The sequence below is a fragment of the Dermochelys coriacea genome, chromosome 6 (assembly GCF_009764565.3).
Source record: "Dermochelys coriacea isolate rDerCor1 chromosome 6, rDerCor1.pri.v4, whole genome shotgun sequence".
Taxonomy (NCBI): domain Eukaryota; kingdom Metazoa; phylum Chordata; order Testudines; family Dermochelyidae; genus Dermochelys; species Dermochelys coriacea.
The window spans coordinates 113,981,367-114,002,115 of NC_050073.1; the positions used below are offsets into that span (position 1 = coordinate 113,981,367).

Consider the following 20,749-nt stretch of genomic DNA (forward strand, 5'->3'; position numbering starts at 1 on the left):
CTCGATGGAGTCTGTTTTTGAAGCTTTTTTGTTGAAGGATAGCCACTCTTAGGTCTGTAATCGAGTGACCAGAGAGATTGAAGTGTTCTCCAACTGGTTTTTGAAAACCAGTCACTCTGGTCACTCAATTACAGACCTAAGAGTGGCTATCCTTCAACAAAAAAGCTTCAAAAACAGACTCCAATGAGAGACTGCTGAATTGGAATTAATTTGCAAACTGGATACAATTAACTTAGGCTTGAATAGAGACTGGGAATGGATGAGTCATTACACAAAGTAAAACTATTTCCCCATGTTATTTCTCCCCCCCACCCCCCCACCGTTCCTCAGATATTCTTGTTAACTGCTGGAAATAGCCTATCTTCCTTGTCACCATGAAAGGTTTTCCTCCTTTCCCCCCCCCTGCTGCTGGTGATGGCTTATGTTAAGTGATCACTCTCCTTACAGTGTGTATGATAAACCCATTGTTTCATGTTCTCTGTGCGTGTATATCAATCTCCCCTCTGTTTTTTCCACCAAATGCAGCCGATGAAGTGAGCTGTAGCTCACGAAAGCTTATGCTCTAATAAATTTGTTAGTCTCTAAGGTGCCACAAGTACTCCTTTTCTTTTTGCGAATACAGACTAACACGGCTGCTACTCTGAAACCTATCAGTAAATGCAGTTTTTTAATGTCTCTGCATACAGTTGGTAGAATCTGGCCCTCTATCTTTAGAAGATATTAGAAGCCAATTGTTGTTGTTGTAGTTGTAAGATTGCATACTTAATTATGCAAATGACATGACAGAATTGATGAGTAAAAAAGTTTCTATCAGAGATAGAGATCTAACGTGAAGCATCATAGCATACAATTTTAATAGGACTTGGAATTTATTTTATTTAATTCTATTGAAAACTAGCATCCAAAGGCAATCCATGCTCATGTTTTTTCTGGTGAGTTGTAATGCTTTTCTGTCTTCTCTTTGTTTAGGTATGTTTCCATTATCAGCTGCTGCGGAAGAACCTGAAAGCAACAGGAAGCTACATCACTTGCTTAATGCAGTAACTGATGCTTTGGTGTGGGTTATTGCAAAGAGTGGAATCCCATCTCAGCAACAGACAACTCGTTTGGCTAACTTGTTGATGTTACTTTCTCATGTCAGGCATGCAAGGTATATTTAACAGAATTATGCAACTCTTTCAAGTTTTAATATTTGTTGTTAAAGAAACTTTTAATAAAAGGAGGCAAGTAACTCAGCATTAATTTAGGAAAACACCACAAACACGGTTCATAAACATAAACCATGAGTAAAAGACCCATCCCCCAAGTAGGCGGGGTAATGTCCTTTTCCCCTCAGGTTCTTAAGTCCATCAACCCAAAAATCCCTTTCCTGTGCCCAACCTTTCTCTGTATCCCCCTCACAGTTGCTGTCCTTGGTCAGTGCAGACCCAGAGGTCAGAGGTGCATCTGCAGAGTTCACCTCCATCCCCGGGTGGGGTAAAGAAGTACCTTACTTGCTCCACTGCTTGGGCACTCGCTTGCCACCCCTCTCTGCGAGCCACCTTCCTGGCTGCTCACCAACCGCGCCTGCTGGCCGCCTGCTCACCGCTCTCGCTACGCCTCTCCACCTGCTGGCTGCTTGTCACGCCTCTCTGCAGCTGCCCTGCTGGCCACCTGCTCACCACTCTTGCTGCGCCTCGCCAACAGCCACCCTGCTGGCTGCTCGTGCTGTGCCTCTCCACCACTGCCCTGCTGGCTGCCTGCTCACTGCTCTTGCTGCGCCTCTCCGCCACACCAGCTACTTGTTCACCAGATGTCAGTCGCTGTCTGCTGCCACCTGCCTCTCTGGTGTGACCTCTGCACATCAGTTTCTTAGTAATTTTCAGCTCTTTGCAGGCTGGGCAGAAATACTGCCCAGCTCAGTGATTTCATCTTTGTGATTTCTTAGCAGGCAGGGCAGAAACACAGTCCTACCACAATTGATTTCAGCTTTGATTGGGCATTTAACATAACAAACAAGCTCCTACGAAGCCTATTATTTAAGCACTATTTTTTGAACAGTGGGAAGGAAAAGGTTAAACCAATCTAGGGAAGACCCTTGATGAGGGTGTGCAGCCTCCTTGGTGGGATACCTGTCCCTACCTCTCTTACTTTCCTAGGACTCTGACATTTGTGCCCCTGGCTTACTGAGGCTCTTTCAAATGAGGGTGGCCTCCTCATTTGAGACAGGCTAAGCACAGTCCTGCTTTTCTGTATTCCTACAATAATTACAACATTGGTAACCATATTTCACTACCCCTGCATTTAGTACTAAGGTGATTTGTACCCAACACCAGCCAAAGTTGATCACTTTGTCATCACTGTATCTGTTGAATAGGTAAGCAGAGCAAACTGGATTTACATAAACACACCCAAAGTCTCTACCCCTCCCAGTTAGCTGTCGGGGAAACATTTATTCAGACCCTGCTTATATCTATAATTCATTATTTTAAATAAATCCTCTCTATATATCCTCCAAATAGTACATCCTTTTAATATTTTTTTAGCACTTCACTTCTTTCACTTTTTTTCCCTTCTGTCTAAAAGAACAGTAATGTGTCTCCTTCAAAATCATTCTGAAATTTCCAATGCTGTTTGATGAATCACCAGGTCAAGTGTGCTTTGGCATTCATGTCAGTCCCTGGCCTAAAGTCTGATTTCTTCTTTTAGTTCTTTTTTCAAAATCAAATATTATTTTGCTGAATGGTTTAGAAAGTGTGGGCATGTGTATGTGCTTCCTGTAAGACAACAGATGCCCATCCCATGGGACGCTACTATATCTCCCTGAACCGCTCAGCCTTCAGTCATGACTTTGTGTGGAATACAAAATTCTTTTTTGAGTGCTTTCCTATATGTATGCCATTTCTGATACATGTGTGCCCTCTGAATCAAAAGAACAGAATCTTTTGACCAGCAGCATCCATTGGGTCACGCCTACACATCACATGCCCAAGGGCATAAAGAGAAACCAGCTGACTGTCCGTTCTTTTTAGTGTCTGTGGCTGCAAGATGGGACTGAAAGAAGTGTCCCTGGCTCTTGCACTTCTCCACTAGTATTTGTATGTAGTTCTCTTACCATAGTTTAGGGTTAGCTAGGTAGTGTAAGTTAGGTGAATTCTTTTATGTTTTTCTTCAGCTTCATGGTTGATCAATAATATCCTGGTTTTAAGTATTGTTCATCATGTGAGGCAGCTGTTCCCGTTAATAACTGGTGCTCAGAATGTTTATTCTTTCAGTGAGGGTCGGGGACATATCACTGAGAAATGTGCTTTCTCTTTAGTTTTTTTAAATGAACAATGAAAGTGAGAGATGCTCAAGTAAAAGCTCTTCCTCCTATGTAAGGTACTACCTCTGTCTTCTGTGAGGGCTGTCTTAGACCAGGAAGGCAGGATACTTTGGGCTCTGAGCAGTCCTCCTTAAAAAGTGCCCTGTCAGCTATTTTCTCTGTCTTAACTTCTAGAGCTCCTGCTTCTTCATCAAAGCATTCTTCTGCTGATGCTGGTATAATTCCCTCCTCCCACCATGAAAGAAAGAGGTCTCAGCACTCTTTCTCCAAAAAGCATAGAAGCAGGTTTCCATCTGAGGCTATGTCTACACTATGAGCTAGGCATATGATTCCCTTGCTTATGTACACGTATTCACGCTAGTTCTCATCGAGCTAGCATGGGCATAAATAGTATAGCCACGGTCGCACAGCTAGCAGCTGTGGCGACATGGCTGAGCTGTGCTGAGTACATACCCACTGGTTTCAGGTGGATTTGTACTCTGCATGGCTCAGCTGTGCCTTCACTGCCACTACCCATGCAAGTGAGACTAGTTGGCTATTGAGCTTGCATGAGTATGTGTACACGAGCAGGGGAATTCACCCGAGCTCATAGTGTAGACGTAGCCTAAATTGCTTGAGAACCAGAAGAAAGACAAGTTTCCTCTTTCTGCTTTAAAAAAAGGCAGGTTGCGGTCTGACGAAGGTCCCTTTGGCACCTGTAAGACCCTGAAGCTAGATCTTTGTTACCAGCTGAAAACAATTCTCTCTCTGACATTAGACTCTACGATACCACCAAAAGTCTTGCTGTACTATTAAGGGGGCTATCAGCCCTAAAACTGATGCTTCTGGTACCAATACGTTGGTATTGCCACCCCAGTGACAATTGTATTTAGTTTTCTCTTGGTACAAATGCGATTGGCATTGAGATTTATGATCCCAGGCAATTTTTCAGCCCTGCTTGCATCATCCCTTTTTGCTTTCTTCCTCAGTGAAGACCATTGAGCTGGCACTACAGCTTCGGAAGAAGGACTATTCTGTGCACTGGTTAGGAATATCCTCCTACTCCAGCCCTCAGGTTCTGCAAGGTCTGCTTCTCCTCCTGTAAGAAGAGTATTCCTACTCTTCTTCTGCCTCTGATATTCATGGGTGTAGCTCACCTTCCTATTTTCCTAGAGTGCGACTCTATGATCTTTACTGTTCTGATACTGTGATAGAGATTTCAGGGCTGGGAGTCAGAGCAGGCATAGGGAATATAGGGGACCCTCTAGGGAATACCTGGTATGCATCCCTTGTCCATTTGCATATTACTCATATGGTCTTGCTCTTTGGTCTTACTGGTCTTCGTTAAGCAAGGAGACCTAGCTGCTTTTCACATAAAGAACCAGGTCTCCCTTGTCACAGAAGTTGGTAAGGGCACAACCAAAACAGCCTTCTCAGCTCAACTTCCAGAAGAGCAGCAATCTTAGCAGAAGTCCTCTGATGCAGTTCCAACTAGTATATCATCTTCATTCCCAGAAGAAGCTGTCATGCCATCTATTTCCTCTCCACCTAATGACTGTAGGGTATTTCAAGGCCTTCTTTGCAGGATGACAAAAGTGCTGGAGATTCCTGTAGACGGTCTAGGAAAAGGCTCATGAATTATTGGTTATTTTGTCTTTGCATGAAAGACTCAATGCCTATTAGTGAAGGCCTTTTAGAACCTCCCCAGCTACTCTGCCAAAAGCTAGCATCCATACCCATGACTTCAAAAAAGGAAGACAGAAGATACCAAGACCCCTCTGTGGGATTTGAGTGCATCTATTCACATCCTTCACCAGGTTCTCCCAGAGTGTCAGCAGCTCTGGAGAGAACAAGAGGCTTCCAAATGCATCCCCAAAGAAAAGAAGCCAAAATGGCTAGACCTTTTTGGAAGGAAGAGCTAGTCTGCAACTCAAAATAACTAATTCTTCTTTGAGTCCTTGCTCATGTCGATTCCATTCTAGGTATGTGCGCACCCATGTGCATGGCCATTGGAGACTTTTGCTTTAGTGGTATCTGTAGGGTTGGCTGAGGCGCCCTCTGGAGTGCAGGTGCTTATGCCGCGGTATAGCAGGCACCGCCGGCCCTACATCCTGTCAGTTCCTTTTTACCACCTGTGGTGGTCAGTCGGAGTGCCTTTCTCGCTTAGCAAGAGCTAGCAGTTTCTCCTCCTTGAACTTCGCGCTTTAGGGTCTTTGTACATAGTTTGCATAGAGTAGTGTTAAATAGTTTTTATTGTTATTTAGGGTCCCAGTGGGGACTTTGACCCAGGTGGGACATGCCCCAGTCTCCCAGGTTTAAGCCCTGCTCAGACTGCAACAGGCCTATGAATGTAAGTGACCACATAGCAGCTGCCTTAAGTGCTTGGCGGAGTCACACATTAAGGATCTGTGCCAGATCTGTAAACTTTTGGCCCGGCACCCAAAAGAAACAGGATGGCATGGCTGGCACCTGGCTCCTCCTGGCACCATTCGCCATTGCTGGTACCAAAGAAAAAGGCCAAGAAGCGCTCCTCAGCACCAAGCAAAAGGCCCAAGGGTCATCTTGGGGGAGGGATAGCTCAGTGGGGGGGAGGGATAGCTCAGTGGTTTGAGCATTGGCCTGTTAAACCCAGGGTTGTGAGTTCAATCCTTGAGGGGGCCATTTAGGGATCTGGGGCAAAAAATGGGGATTGGTCCTGCTTTGAGCAGGGGGTTGGACTAGATGACCTCCTGAGGTCCCTTCCGACCCTGATATTCTATGATTCTATGATCTATCAAGGAACCTGGGCCTGGCTGTCAGGCTATTATGGCGCCATGTGATCGTGTCTCCCTGGTTGGGGCTCTCAGCCCCCTTAAAGGTCCACCACCGACTCCCAGGAGCGGTATGGAACTGACACCCCTGCCTGCACCATTGTCATCCCAGGCTCCCCAAGTGCAGAGAGCGCACAGGTCTCCACCTGCTCCAATGACAACTACAGTGTCGCAGGACCTGACTAAGGTTCCCCAAGAGGGCAAGCCTGTCAAGACCCCTCAGGGGACAGGGGGACACAGCTGGTTGCCAGACAGAAGATAACTATCTTCTCCACGGTGTCGAGGATCCCCGTGCAGGTCCGAGATGCATAGTCTGTCATCCAGGCTGTTGCCCAGATCCCCTTGGCGCTACTCACTGCCATGGGGTCGACAGTCTCCCCTACTATTCCCGGCGCCACTCATCCTCTTGCTGGTCATCTTCCAGGTGTCGGTCCTGAGTGCCAGCACAGTGGGAATGTTCCCTGTCTCCGTACCAGTCTCCCCAGCACCAGTACCACTCTCCCCAGTACCGTCACCAGTCTGTTACACCTGGTCAAATGGACGCCAGTAGCCATGACCAGTAAGCAAACGCAGGCGTCAGCGGCTCCTCCCTGGTTGCCGGAAGGTAGTTCCTCAGATATGGAGGGCCAGTTCAACCTATCGCCCACGTCCCATCGGCAAGATTGGGCACTGGATCACACCCAGTCTGTGGCACCACAGTGGCAGCATGGCTAGTGGCCAATGCAGTGGCCTTATTGGAGCATGTGGGGCGTACCGGTCATGATTATGCCCCCTTCGCAGCACTCCTTGGTGACTGTCACAGCATTGGTCAGTGGCACCGCCGGCACTGGACCCAGTACTGGATGCCAGTTCTGAGGTTGGGGTGGAGGAACCTGTGCCCACCTCCTTCTCTGATGGTGGTCGAGACCGTGGCACTTCCCCCAGCAGTCCAGTCTTCTTCCTCTTCCCCGGATGAGGCAGTTGCGGGACCTTTGAGAGCTTGCCTGCTGGATGACTTCAGAAAGCCTCAAACCCTTCTCTGGCACGTAGCCAAGAGCTCGAGGTGCAGGAGATGGCAGAGCAGGCAGACACCCTCTTCAGTGTCCTCTCGGCCTTTACACCCACCTGGGTTGCCCTGCCTGTGCATGATGGGATTCTCAAGATAGCCAAGGCCCTGTGGCAGACCCCTTCCTCCATCCCTCCCACTTCAAAACGGGCCAAGAAAAAGTATTTCATTCTGGCCAAAGGTTTTGAATACCTTTATGCCCACCCAACCCCAGGCTTGCTGGTTGTGTCTGAGGCCAAGAAGGACAAGCAGGTTCACTCCTCAACTCCCAAAAACAAAGAGGCCAAGAAACTTTATTTGGGAGGAAAATTTATTCAACTGCCAGCCTGCAATTCCGTGGGGCAAATCATCAGGCCCTGTTGGACAGTACAATTTCAATCTCTGGGACAGTCTTGGAAAGTCCCAGGAATCCCTTTCTGAGGGTCTGGCACAAATGTTTGGTGGCCTGGTAGAGGAGGGTACTGTGGCGGCCAGATGCTCCCTATAGATGGCATGGGATGTGGTGGACTCAGTGGCAGGGTGGTCACATTGGCGGTGGTCATGCAGCTCCTGGCTCCAAACAGCGGGCCTCTTCTAGGAGATGCAGACCACAATTCAGGACCTCCCCTTTGAGGGAGTTGGTCTCTTCTCCAAGCAAACGGACGCCAGGCTGCATGGGTTGAAGGACACTAGAATTACCCTTCACTTGTTGGGCATGCACACACCACAATCAGCCAGAAAGCCTTTCTAACTGCCACCACCGCCAAGACGCTGGCAATCCTGTCAGGGCTCTACTAGGAGACGGCATGCTAGCTTTAGCTGCCGATGCCCTTCTTCATCCCACTCACCCGTGCAGCCTGGGCCTGCCAAACACCCTAGGGGGCCGATCATTTTGTGGGTGTGCCCGAGAGTGGTGCCCCAGTCCGCCAGCCGGATCCTACCCGCATTTTCCTCAACTGCCTCTCTCCCTACTGCTTGGCCTGATTGCAGGTTACCTCAGGGTTCTGGAAGTAGTAGCTTGGGGCTATACTCTGCAATTCTCGTCTGTCCCTCTTTCCCCCCCAACCCCCCACTTTCTCATCCCTCTTCAGGAGAAGCTCCTGGGCTTGGGGGCTGTGGAGGAGGTTCCTTGGGACATGGCAGGAAGAGAATTCTATTCCTGAATCCTACCTAAACCCGAAGGCCAAAGGGGGCCTTAGGCCCATCCTGGACCTGTGTGGCCTTAACAAGTCTCTCAAGAAGTTGAAGTTCCACATGGTCTCCCTGGCCTCCATTATCCCTTCCCTGGATCCAGGGAACTGGTACGCCACTTTCGACTTAAAGGACACTTACTTTCATGTCTCCATATTCCCAGGACACATGCAATTCCTGCGTTTCATAGTGTCTGGGTGCCATTCCCAGAGCTACCCTTTGGCCTGTCTTCAGTCCCCAGGGTGTTCACAAAATGCATGGCACTGGTAGTGGCTTACCTGAGACATTGAGGGGTCCAGATCATCCCCTATCTTGATGACTGGCTCATCAAGGGCAGGTCTCTGGAGCAGGTGTAGAGAAGACTCAATCTGGTGCGGTCCACCTACAGTGACCTGGGCCTGTTAATAAACACAGAAAAGTCCACGTTAACACCAGTCCAATGTATAGAATTTATTGGAGTGGTTCTTGACTCCACGCAGGCCAAGACCTTCCTTCTGGAAGTGCATTTCCAGGCCATGTTGGACCTGATCTCCCACATAAAGAGCCATTCAAGACTATGCTTGCGACTGATGGGGCTATATGGCCACGTGCACGTACGTCGTCAGCCATGCCCGACTTTATGTGCAGTCTCTGCCGGTGTGGCTGGCCTCAGTCTATGTCCCCAGCAGACATGACCTGGACTGAACGGTCATGGTGCCTAGCCACATCCTCCCGTCCCTGGACTGGTGGCTGGTCAATGCCGCAAGGAATTTCCTTTGCGATCCTGTCTCAGACGCGTCAGATTTGGGCTGGGGAGCCCACCTGGGCAGGCTCAATACCCAGGGCCGCTGGCTACAAAATGATCTAGCCCTACATATCAATTTCAGGGAGCTCAGAGTGGTTCCCCTGGCCTGCCAGGTGTTCTTGCCCCACTGAAAGGCAAGGTTATGCACGTCCTGATCGATAATACAGCTGCGATGTATTACATCAATAGGCAGAGCAGCACCAGGTCTTCGACCCTTTGTCAGGAGGTGCTCAGCCTCTGGGACTTTTGTATGCGGCATACCATTCATCTGGTAGCTGCCCATCTACCTGGCACCAAGAACATCCTGGCAGATTGCCTCAGCACAACCTTCTCATCTTGCCACAAATGGTCACTTCATCTGGAGGTGCTCAGCCTAATCTTCTATGCGGGGGGACTTCTCAGGTGGACCTGTTTGCATCCAGACAGAACAGAAAGTGCCACATGTTCTGTTCTCTTCAGGGCAGTGACAGGGGCTCCATGTCTGATGCTTTTCCTGCTTCCGTGGCCTTCCCGCCAGTGCCATTGGTCCACAGGGTCCTGCTAAAGCAGGACAAAGCTTCCATTATCCTCATAGCCCCAAAGTGGCCTCGTCAACACCAGTTCGGCATGCTGCTGAGTTTTTCGACAGCCACCCCTCTGCAGCTACCTCTTTGCCCTGGTTCTGGGACAGGAGATCCGGCCAATGTGCTGCATCCGAATCTGGTGATGCTGCACTTGACAGTTTGGCTGCTGCATGGCTAAGTGTGGACGAATGGGTGTGCTCCACTGGTGTCCAACAGGTCCTGCTGGGCAGCAGGAAACCCTCCACCAGGGCTACTTATGTGGTGAAGTGGAAGAGTGTCATGTGGCGATCCAAGCCCAACACATTCGTGCGGAAGAGGCACTGCTGCAGGACATCCTGGACTATTTTGCTGCACCTTAAACTCCAGGGCCTGTCGCTACCTTTTGGTCAAGGTACACCTGGTGGCCATTTTGGCGTTCCACCCTTATTTCAAGGCAGGTTGGTCTTTGCCTATCCCATGATGGCATGGTTCCTGAAAGGTCTGGAGTGCCTTTACCCGCATGTCCAGGACCCAGTCCCCCCCCTTTGGGACCTGAATTTTGTGCTCATGTTCAACAAGGCTCATGTTCCCCCCTTCGAACCCGTGGCTTCCTGCTCCTTCCTGGTCACTATAACCCCAACCCATAGGGTGTGCGAGATCAGGGCACTCACGTTGGAGCTGCCTTATACGGTCTTCTATAAGGACAACGTCCAGCTGCATCCGCCCAAGGTAGTCTCCCAGTTTCATATTGGTCAAGATATATACTTACCAGTCCTTTGTCCAAAGCCTCATGCAACGAATGAGGAATGCAGGATGCATACCCTGGATGTCAGATGTGTGCTGGCCTTCTACATAGGTAGAACAAAGCCATTCCGTAAGTCAACGCAGTTCGTTGCAGTTGCAGACAAGATGAAGGGTTGCCCAGTATTTGCCCAGAGAATCTCATCTTGGATCACGGCCTGCATCTGCTACTGTTATGAGCTGGCAAAGATGCCTCTGCCGGCGATCATGACAGCTCATTGAGTTAGGGCACTGGCATCTTTGGCAGCCTTCCTGGCGCAGGTGCTGATCCAAGAAATCTGTTGGGCTGCCAGCTGGTCATCCACCCACATGTTCGCGTTGCACTACACGCTGACCCAGCAAGCTTGAGATGACGCTGGCTTTGGCAGAGCAGTGCTGCAAGCTGCAGGACTGTGAACGCTGAGCCCACCTCCGTGGATGCTGCTTGTGAGTTGCCTAGAATGGAATCGACATGAGCAAGCACTCAATAAGAAATGGTTACCTACCTGTCCTCCTGCCCCTCTGTCAGAGTTGTTGGCAAGATGCAACTGAGAGGACACAGAGCTGGTGGCGCCTGATATACTGTGGCATGAGCGTGGCACTCCAGCATGCACCACAGCCAACCCTACGGCTACTGCTAAGGCAAAAATCTCTGACGATTGCGCACGTGGGCACACGCACACCTAGAATGGAATGGACATGAGCAACACATCTCGAACTACAATTACGAAAGGTAAGTAGCCGTTTTTATCAAGTTCTCCTTTCAGAATATGATTATCTTAACTGGCAAATGGTGTCACTTACTGGATAGTTCCAGTAGAATCAAAAGAGGCAGTGAGATCTTTGATCACAGGTCAGCTTGCAACATAGACCTCTCTGCATACTACTATTGATGCAGCTATTCAGATCCTTCACCAGGTTCTCCCAGTCACAGCAGCTCAAGAAAGAACAGAGGCTTATCAGATAATGTAGACTAGATTGATGGCAACAGCAGTTACCATGTATCCTAGCTACAATCATCTGGAATTCTCAGAGAAGTCCAGAATATAGTCTAGGAACTCCCCTTCGAAGGGAATGAACTTTGTAGTGCTAAACTGATTATACACTACATTCTTTAAAAGATTCTCGAGTTACATTGCAGTATTTGGGAATTGAACGCTCCTTAGCTTAGAAGAAAACAACCTGTAGACATCAAATGTATTCCAGATAACCTTCTGTGTTTTCGTACCACCAGCCTTATCAAAGACCAGCTGAACCATCCAGAAAGAGGTAGTCAGAAACCTTCTTCCACTATGCAAGCACTATAAGGCTGTTTCTGTCTTCCAAACAGTTTGTCACTTTGAGAGCTGTCAGAAACCACTCAGAGTAGCTATACCTGTTCCCTACCCCATTGGGAACATTGAAAATAAGACAAAATTACCACAAACCAATGGATCCCATAGATGATATAAAAAGGTTACTTCATGCAGTTCCAGGATCTTTCTATCCCACGATCACCTTCCCTGTTCCTTTTCAGAGACTCCTCCCAAGAGAGACTATTACATGAAGAGGTGCAATTCCTTTTATCTCCTCTATTTCTCTGAAACGTTCCTCTTCAATTCATGGGAGAAGTTTTTGTTCCTGTTGCTGTCTAATTCTCAAGATTGACATCTCATTCTGGATTTGAGAGATCTGAACACCTTTGTTTCTCAGGTCACACTGAGAATGGTGACCCTGGCTTCAATAATCCCTAAATTGGATCCTCTAGGCTGGTTTGCCATTCTGTATCTGGAAGATGCATATTTCCATCCATCCAGCACACAGGTTCATAGGTGGGAAGACAGACATACAGCCAGTACATATGGTTGCCGTTCAGCTTGTCAACAGCCCCAAGAATATTTATAAAATGTCTGGCTGCAGTAGCAGCACACCTAAGAAGGCAGGTTTCAGAGTAGCAGCCGTGTTAGTCTGTATTCGCAAAAAGAAAAGGAGTACTTGTGGCACCTTAGAGACTAACAAATTTATTAGAGCATAAGCTTTCACGAAAGCTTATGCTCTAATAAATTTGTTAGTCTCTAAGGTGCCACAAGTACTCCTTTTCTTTCTAAGAAGGCAGGGGATTTTAGAATACCTATACCTGGACAACTGGCTGATTCAGGGAAGTTTTCCTCAGCAAATCACAAACAGCATACATCACATTCTACAGCAGTTCTCTATTTTGGGGCTCAATGCCAACAAAGACAAATCCTCTTTAAATTCCATTTTTTTGAGTCAGTTATAGACTCCACCACAATGAGGGCATATCTGCTATGAAGCAGATTTGACAATATATTTCTCCTCATAAATCAACTACAGACAAGCCCTCGGACACCAGTAAAAACGTGTAAAATTGCTAGGTTATATGGCTTTGTACACATTTGTGACTCAATTTGCTGGAATTTGCTTTTGTTGTTTATTAGGATGGTTCTTACCACCCAATAAACATCACCTAGACATGGTGGTTCAGATTTCCCCAAACAGCCTGTTTTCCTTAAATGGTAGAACCACCCATATCAAGTCTGCAAAAATGTTCCTTTTTCTTCACTGCTCCATACTAAGGTTCTAGTGATGGATGCTTCCACTTTGGGATGGAAAGAATTATCTGGACACAGGTGGAGCTCAGGGCATGTAGTCGCAAGAAGAGTCTCACTTACACATCAACATATTGGAGCTCAGTGATCCAAATAGCACGTGCTACATTTGTTCCTTACATCCAAGCAAAGAGCATATGATTAATGACTAACAATTCCACAGTTATGTTATAAACAGGCAGGAGCCAGATCTACTCCTCTGTGCCAGGAAGATACCATCCTGTGGACCTGGTGCATAAGCAATTGAGTAACGTTTTCAGCTTTTCATCTGCCATGGTGTGACACCTTGGGGTTCACCCAGGCCAGGAAGGGGTTCAGTCAACACTTGCCTTGCAATTATGGGTATCTCAAATGCTATGCTGCTGTGGCTCACAGCCCTGGCACTAACAGCCAGCAGACAAGCACGAGGATCTCATCTTGGCTTCCACCACCAAGTTACTCTTTGCAGGGGGACCTCAACAACCCTTCCAGCTCAGAGTTCTCCACAAAAGCATTTCTCTGCCGGGCTCAGCCACTCTCACTGTAACCCTCACAAAACCTTAAGTTGGGTGCTCATTTAAAGAGACAGTACACAGCAGCCTGTTAACTGGGGTTAAAATGATATAATCTTGCTGTTATGTTAAGAGATTTTGAGCATGAAGATGGTTAAGCCCTTAGCAATTTTGAAACTATCAATAAAAAAGAGGGGTGGTGTTGACTTCTGAACTTGTCATTACGTCCCAGCCCTAAAACCCCACTCTGATTAAATGTATTTAAACCACTTCAGTGTGTTGACTTATTATTGTTTTTATTCACAGTAACAAAGGTATGGAGCACCTTCTGAGCATGAAGTGTAAAAATGTGGTCCCAGTCTATGACTTGTTGCTGGAAATGTTGAATGCACACACACTTCGAGGCCAAAGAAAGTCTGCAGTCACAGATTCTGAATTTGGCCCATCAGAACAAACTGATACTAGAGATGATGCGTGGAATATGTCAGCACAGTAACTTTATAATTACCTGGAAGATCAGGTTTGTAGGAAACTGAAGCAAAACAACATTATTTAGAGCTGTCGAAAACTTGATATGTCTCATGAATCTTAGACAACCTTTTTGTGGCCCTATTCTAATCTTTCTGATTTGCATGTTTATCTTGGATAAGGCTGTATGTATATCACCTCCTGTATTGTGTGAAGCACATCTTGTCCATGTTTCTGACATACTTTGCACTTACACTAATGCTTTCTGAGACTTATGAACACAATACCCTGTGAGATTGGAAATTATTATTACCCCTTTTTAAAAAAAGGGTAAACTGAGGTAGAGAGAAGCTAGGTGACTAGCTTAAGAACCCACAGTAAGTCAGTGGAGAGCTGGGAATAGTATCCTGACTCCCAGTTCTTGCTTTAACCACTGGACTATGTTTTCTTTCAATATATCAACATATGAAATGTACAGCTGTTACATCACATGGGAGGGATTTTTTTTATGTGTATAGGATGATGATCACTGGGGAAATGCCTACATTTCAGTTAACGTGGTTAAAGTGCCAAGACGCATGTAAAATTTAAATGTTTATTCCTTGTATGATTATGCAATGGATGCAGATGGAACACAGAAATACTTCCTCGGGCTTCATTTGAGCCACTCAGAATTGGTTCTGGGACCACTTTAAAGACCAGCTCCATAAACATAAAAACAGGTTTCTTTATTTTGTGAGCCTACTCTTTAGTATTTGAACTGTTTCTTTGTATAAGGTACTCATCTGCTTAAAGGTTGACTTGACTGCTTAGTCATTTTCTCAAATTTTTAAAAATTTATTGTCGTCACTGAAATTAATGTGCTGTTGTTTTGTATATTTATAATGACTTAATGTGTAGGTATGAAGGATCAAGAAATTAATGTTTATTATGTGCATTAGTAAAAATAATGTGAAACAGTCCACTGAACTATTTTTTTAAATGGTTTCCTAGGCAATTTCATAATCTTTCCGTCACTTCCATCTTGAGTACAGAAGTGTCCAGCTGTATTGTCAGGTTCAAGGGGTTCTGGAAATGCAGTGTACATAACTGTAGAGAGTGGTAGCATAAATAGAGATGAGGCTCAGCTGGGATCTGCTTTTACTTACATGACTCAGTTTTGCTCTCTTCTTTTCAAGAGGAAGTTACATGCAACTTGCTTTGCTAGGGAAGCTCTACCCTAAGTTATGCTTTTTCAACCCTCCTAAAAGAACCCTAAATGAGAGAGGGGAAACATGCCTCTGGGATAAATTCATGGAGGATAGGTCCATCAGTGGCTATTAGCCAGGATGAGCAGGGACGGTGTCCCTAGCCTCTGTTTGCCAGAAGCTGGGAATGGGTGACCGGACGGATCACTTATGAAGTGCACTGCTTCATGTGTGGCAATTCGTTATTGGCATGTCACTAAATATATAGTCACATAAAATGTCTGTCTTGTTGATTTCTGCAGCTGTCTAAGGTGCATTGAGTCTGAAAGGACATATAATATGGCCCCCAGCCTCATTTGGAAAATAAGAAAATATTTTTTCTGTCATTTGATTATGTAAATTCTGTTTCATGCTGGAATTAAATTCATTAGCCTTTGATGATAACACTGGAAATTAAGGACTTGACTAGATACCAGAGTGTTCAGTTGTATATTATTGTCATTTTAGGTATGTGATAAAACTAAATTAGAGATTAATTTGATGCCCATCTAAGTCAGTGGGGAGCTTTTCCTGTGATTTCTATGGGATTTGGATCAGGCCCTTATGGCGGATCCACCATACACCATATTTTTTAAGCACAAAGTCACCCTCTGTGCATACTCCCCAGAATTCTACTGAAGGTGCACTCATCTTTCCACTTCAATGAGCCTATCCATCTCCCTACCTTTTTCCATAACCACATGCAAATTCCTTTGAATCTACAATGCACACTTTAGATGTGTGCAGAGCTTTGTCCTTCTACTTGGATAGGACTAAAACTTTTAGGCGTTCCGACAAGCTATTCGTCCCCATTGCAGAATGCTCTAAAGGCTCATCTGTCTTTAACCACAGACTTTCCAACTGGATCTTGAGTTGCATTTGTCTCCGTTATCGGCTACAGAATGCGACTCCCCCTACTTTTATCAGGACTCACTCCACCAGATCCATGGCAGCCTCAGTGGCCTTTCTACGTAATGTCCCCCTTAAGGACATTTCCAGTGCTGCCATTTGGGCTTCTGAAAATATGTTTGCAAAACATTATGCTCTTACACAGGGACCCATCACTGATACGCATGTGGGCAAAGCTGTTCTATCAACTGCATTCTTTTCAGATCCGAATTCCCTACCTCCTTGAGAGATGCTGCTTTTCAGTCACCTACAGTGGAGCACCCACAGGGACACCTCTCGAAGAAGAAGAAGAGGTGGTTACTCACCTGTGCAGTAACTGACGTTCTTCGAGATGAGTGTCTCTGTGGGTGCTCCAAATCCCACCCTCCTCCCCTCTACTTTGGAGCTGGGGCGGCCTCCGTTGTAGAGGAGGAGTTTGGCCACACATGCGGACTATTAAGACAAGACTGGTATGTGAGGCAGGCTCCGCGCATGCGCGGCTGATATGGGTACTGCTGTAAAAATCTCCGAACAATGGCAGAGGGGCGCACCGACACCTACAGTGGGGCACCCCCAGGGACACTCATCTCGAAGAATGTCAGTTACTGCACAGGTGGGTAACCTCCTCATATACTGTCTATATAAGACCACAATTCATCTGAGATAACTGATAATAAATGATAGCGTTGTTGTATATTAAAGATGAATTACCATTATGTTTTAGATAATTTTAATGTATGTATATTTGAGTAATACAAAATAGCTGTTAGATATACTGACAAATCTTAAAAAAAATGAAATGACAAAATATTTTTACTCATTTAACATTTTTAGCCATGTAAATAAAGGTGAATTTGTGGGCAATGTAAAAAACGCATTCCTTTTTATCAAGTTTTGCTAATAATAAATTGTAATGATTCAAAAAGGATGCTGTAGTTCATCTCTATGCCTTTACTTCTATCTACGCACTTTAAAAATTTTTTTGCAATCTTTGTTACCAAGAATTACCTAAATTCCTAGTATGCTGTGGTCACCATCAGTTCTTGTTTTCTCAAGGCTTTTAGAAACTGACACATTAGCAAGATGCTCATTTTTTGTGGTACTGGCTAAATAATGGATTGATTTTCATATTTTTTTTTGTGGTTTGCTTTCATGAAAAGCAGTTCTCCATTAATTGTTAATACTCTACAGTTATTGTGAATTTGTACTGTTCCCTTAGTTTTGTATTCTAAATTCTGTTTCACATGTGTACCTTCACTGAAAGTTTAAAACTGAAATGTTTTTAGAATTTGGTGCCTTTTCAAATATTTTGTGAATGCCAAATCAAGTGGAAAAAATTACCTTATCTCAGCTGCTTTTTACTTCTATAGACTTATGGTATTTTTCCAGTAATGTGTATTCCTTCGGATTGTAGGTTTTTGTGGTGAAATAAACAAGTATCATACAATGTGTAATGTATTTTTTTTTTTTTTTTTGCTAGTAGTAGCTGTGTAGCTGGAGGTGACTATCATTTTAAATCACAAACTTGATTTTTCTCTTATTGTTTGTCTTGACATGCCATGTCATGGATCAAATTCTCTTTAAATATTGTTTTTGGCAGCAAGGATGAAGGGTGACTCGTGGGTTAAACTGATCCTGATGCAGCCTACCTCCCAGCAGCTAAAAACTCTCTCCTATCACTATTAAAAGTAGACCCAGTAAATTATAGAAATTTATTAGAAATAAACCATTGGTAACGTATGATCCACATGAGAAATAGCTAATTTCCTAAGGAGTAAAATAGTTATTCCTGAAGTTGTTAGACTTTCATTTGCTTTGCTTTTCCTCATGTACCACATCTATTTGCAAAACTTATAATTCTTTATCTTAAAAAATTCTTTCAACAGCCCAGCCCAGCCCTAGGAAGTAACCCTGCAGTGAAAAAGCAGAAGCCAGACTTCACTGTCAAGCTATGAAAGGGTTTTTGTAATCAACTGTGAGTAAAAATTATTTTGCAAAAGTCTGAAAGATAGCTTGGTAAGGTTCTTTTCCAACTTACTTTTTTGGGACATTCTGAGATATGATAAAAGCTCCTTGTATATTCTATATCACATCACCTTGGCAATGTGATAGAACTGTACGTAATGAAGGTAAATTGTAGGCTATGACATTTTCCTTAGATCTTTCATTTTCTTCAAATTTTCTCTTACAAAAGTTGCTTAATAGCATCTGTAGTGAATATTATCTGTCAGCAATTTAAAATCAGTAATTAGCAGAAAGCTTTAGATGGGCATTTATGACAAACTGGGAAAGAATGGCTGGATTTGACAAAGATGTAAAGAACTAAAAATACGGACACTCTAGACAAGATAAAAGTAATCTGTTTCAAAATCAAATAAGTATAGTATAATGTGGAGAAGAGAGGGATGGGGAAAGAGGTGATAAAATCACTCTTCTTTCTTACCCACTGATACAGTATTGCTGAAAAATTGGTTTGAATCATGTAGACTATCCTCAAGCCTGGATCAGCAAAAACATTAAATGTAAAGAAATACAAAAATGCAACATATATGCAAAAGTCAGAAAAGCCAATTGATTATTCTCAGAAAGACACTAATGCTTAGGGCACTGCTTACTGCACTAATATGCCTCATCTTGGGGACTAAGGGTATGTCACACTACGAAATTAGGTCGAATATATAGAAGTTGGTTTTGTAGAAAGCGTTTTTATACAGACAATTGTGTCCCCCCACACAAATGCTCTAAGTGCACTTAGTTGGCGGAGTGCGTCCATGGTACTGAGGCAACCGTCGACTACCGGAGCATTGCACTGTGGTAACTATCCCACAGTTCCTGCAGTTTCCGCTGCCCATTTGAATTCTGGGTAGAAATCCCAATGCCTGATGGGGCAAAACCATTGCCGCGGGTGGTTCTGGGTACATATTGTCAGGCCCCCCCCTTCCCTCCCTCCGTGAAAGCAACGGCAGACAATGGTTTTGTGCCTTCTTTCAAGGTTACCTGTGCAGACGCCATGCCACGGCAAGCATGGAGCCTGCTCAGTTCACCGTCATCCTGTGTCTCCTGGGTGCTGGCAGATGTGGTACTGCATTGCTACACAGCAGCAGCTCATTGCCTTTTGGCAGCAGACAGTGCAGTATGACTGGTAGCCATCGTCACCGTACTCCAGGGTGCTCTTTTACCCAACCTCGGTGAGGTCGGTCAGGAGCGCCTGGGCAGACATGGGAGTGAATTGCCAGGTCAGCCAGGTCATTTCCGCTCCATCCCCGCTCCATCCCCAGACAGACTTTTCCAGTAGCTGTACTGGCCACGAATGCCAGGGCAAATTAATCATTAAATACGCTTGCTTTTAAACCATGTATAATATTTACAAAGGTGCACTCACCAGAGGTCCCTTCTCCGCCTTCAAGCGCCTTGGGTGGGTTCAGAGGGTACTGGGTCTACGTCCATGGTGATAAACAGATCCTGGCTGTTGGGAAAACTGGTTTCTCCGCTTCCTTGCTGTGAGCTGTCTACAACCTCCTCATCCCCAAAACCTGCTTCTGTGTTGCTTCGCACCCCTTGGATGGAGTCAAAGCACAGTGTTGGGGGTAGTGGTGGCTGCACCCCCTAGAATGGCATGTAGCTCATCATAGAAGCGGCATGGCTGGGGCTCTGAACCGGAGTGGCCATTTGCCTCTCTGTAATTTTGGTAGGCTAGCCTGAGCTCCTTAATTTTCACCTGGCACTGCTGTGGGTCCCTGTTGTAACCTCTGTCCTTCATGCCATTGGAGATTTTTTCCAAATATTTTGGCATTTCGTCTTTTCGAACGGAGTTCTGCCACCACGGATTCGTCTCCCCATACAGCAAGCAGATCCCGTACCTCCCGTTCGGTCCATGCTGGAGTTCTTCAGCGATTCTGGAACTGCATGGTCTCCTGGGCTGATGGGCTCTGCATGGTGACCTGTGCAGGTGAGCTTGCCATGCTGGCCAAACAGGAAATGAGATTCAAAAGTTCGCAGGCCTTTTCCTGTCTACCTGGCCTGTGCATCTGAGTTGAGAGCGCTGTCAAGAGCAGTCACAACTGAGCACTCTGGGATAGCTCCTGGAGGCCAATACCGTTGAATTGCGTCCACAATACCCCAAATTCTACCCAGCAAGGACAATTTCAGCGCTAATCCCCTCGTCGGGGGTGGAGTAAAGAAATCAATTTAAAGAGCCCTTTAAGTTGGAAAAAAAGGGCTTCATCGTGTGGAATCAAGATAATGCTGCTAATTTCGACCTAAACTCGTAGTGTAGACCAGGCCTAAGAATTTGGCATGGGTACTAGGAGACCTCTGTGCCAAGGAAGGGAGGACTTCTGGTTGGCGAGAAGCAGGGCAGTTAGGACTCTGCTTCTTTATACTTGGAATCTCTCCTCCTCATTCTCTGCTTTCACTATGCCGGTGCCACTCCCTGCTAGCAGTTCCTGGGAACAAGGTAGAGTGGGGGCTCTAGTGCACATTTTGGTGTACAGGCCTGGGCCATAATCTATTTACATTCACTGCAGGGAGACTTTAAAGGATTCTCTCTTTCCAAATGTTCAAACATAAAACAAGTTGTTTTCACAAACCTGTGTGAAGGGGGATGGGGAGTGTAGCTGTGGATATCATGAGTAGCAGGAGAGTTACAAGTAT

The 20,749-nt window shown here is 45.6% G+C and overlaps 1 protein-coding gene across 5 annotated transcripts in view; it reads left to right on the forward strand.

Annotated features, from left to right (window-relative positions):
- Window positions 1–16,882, forward strand: part of ESR2 (estrogen receptor 2) — a 75,175-nt gene extending 58,293 nt beyond the window's left edge. For all 5 annotated transcript variants that reach the window (XM_043517645.1, XM_043517641.1, XM_043517644.1 and 2 more), the window contains 2 exons: window positions 970–1,150; window positions 13,821–16,882. In XM_043517645.1, coding sequence (XP_043373580.1) covers window positions 970–1,150; window positions 13,821–14,010 — 371 coding nt within the window. In that variant the 3' untranslated portion in view covers window positions 14,011–16,882. The remainder of the gene's footprint in view (window positions 1–969; window positions 1,151–13,820) is intronic.
- The last annotated feature ends 3,867 nt before the right edge of the window (window positions 16,883–20,749 follow it).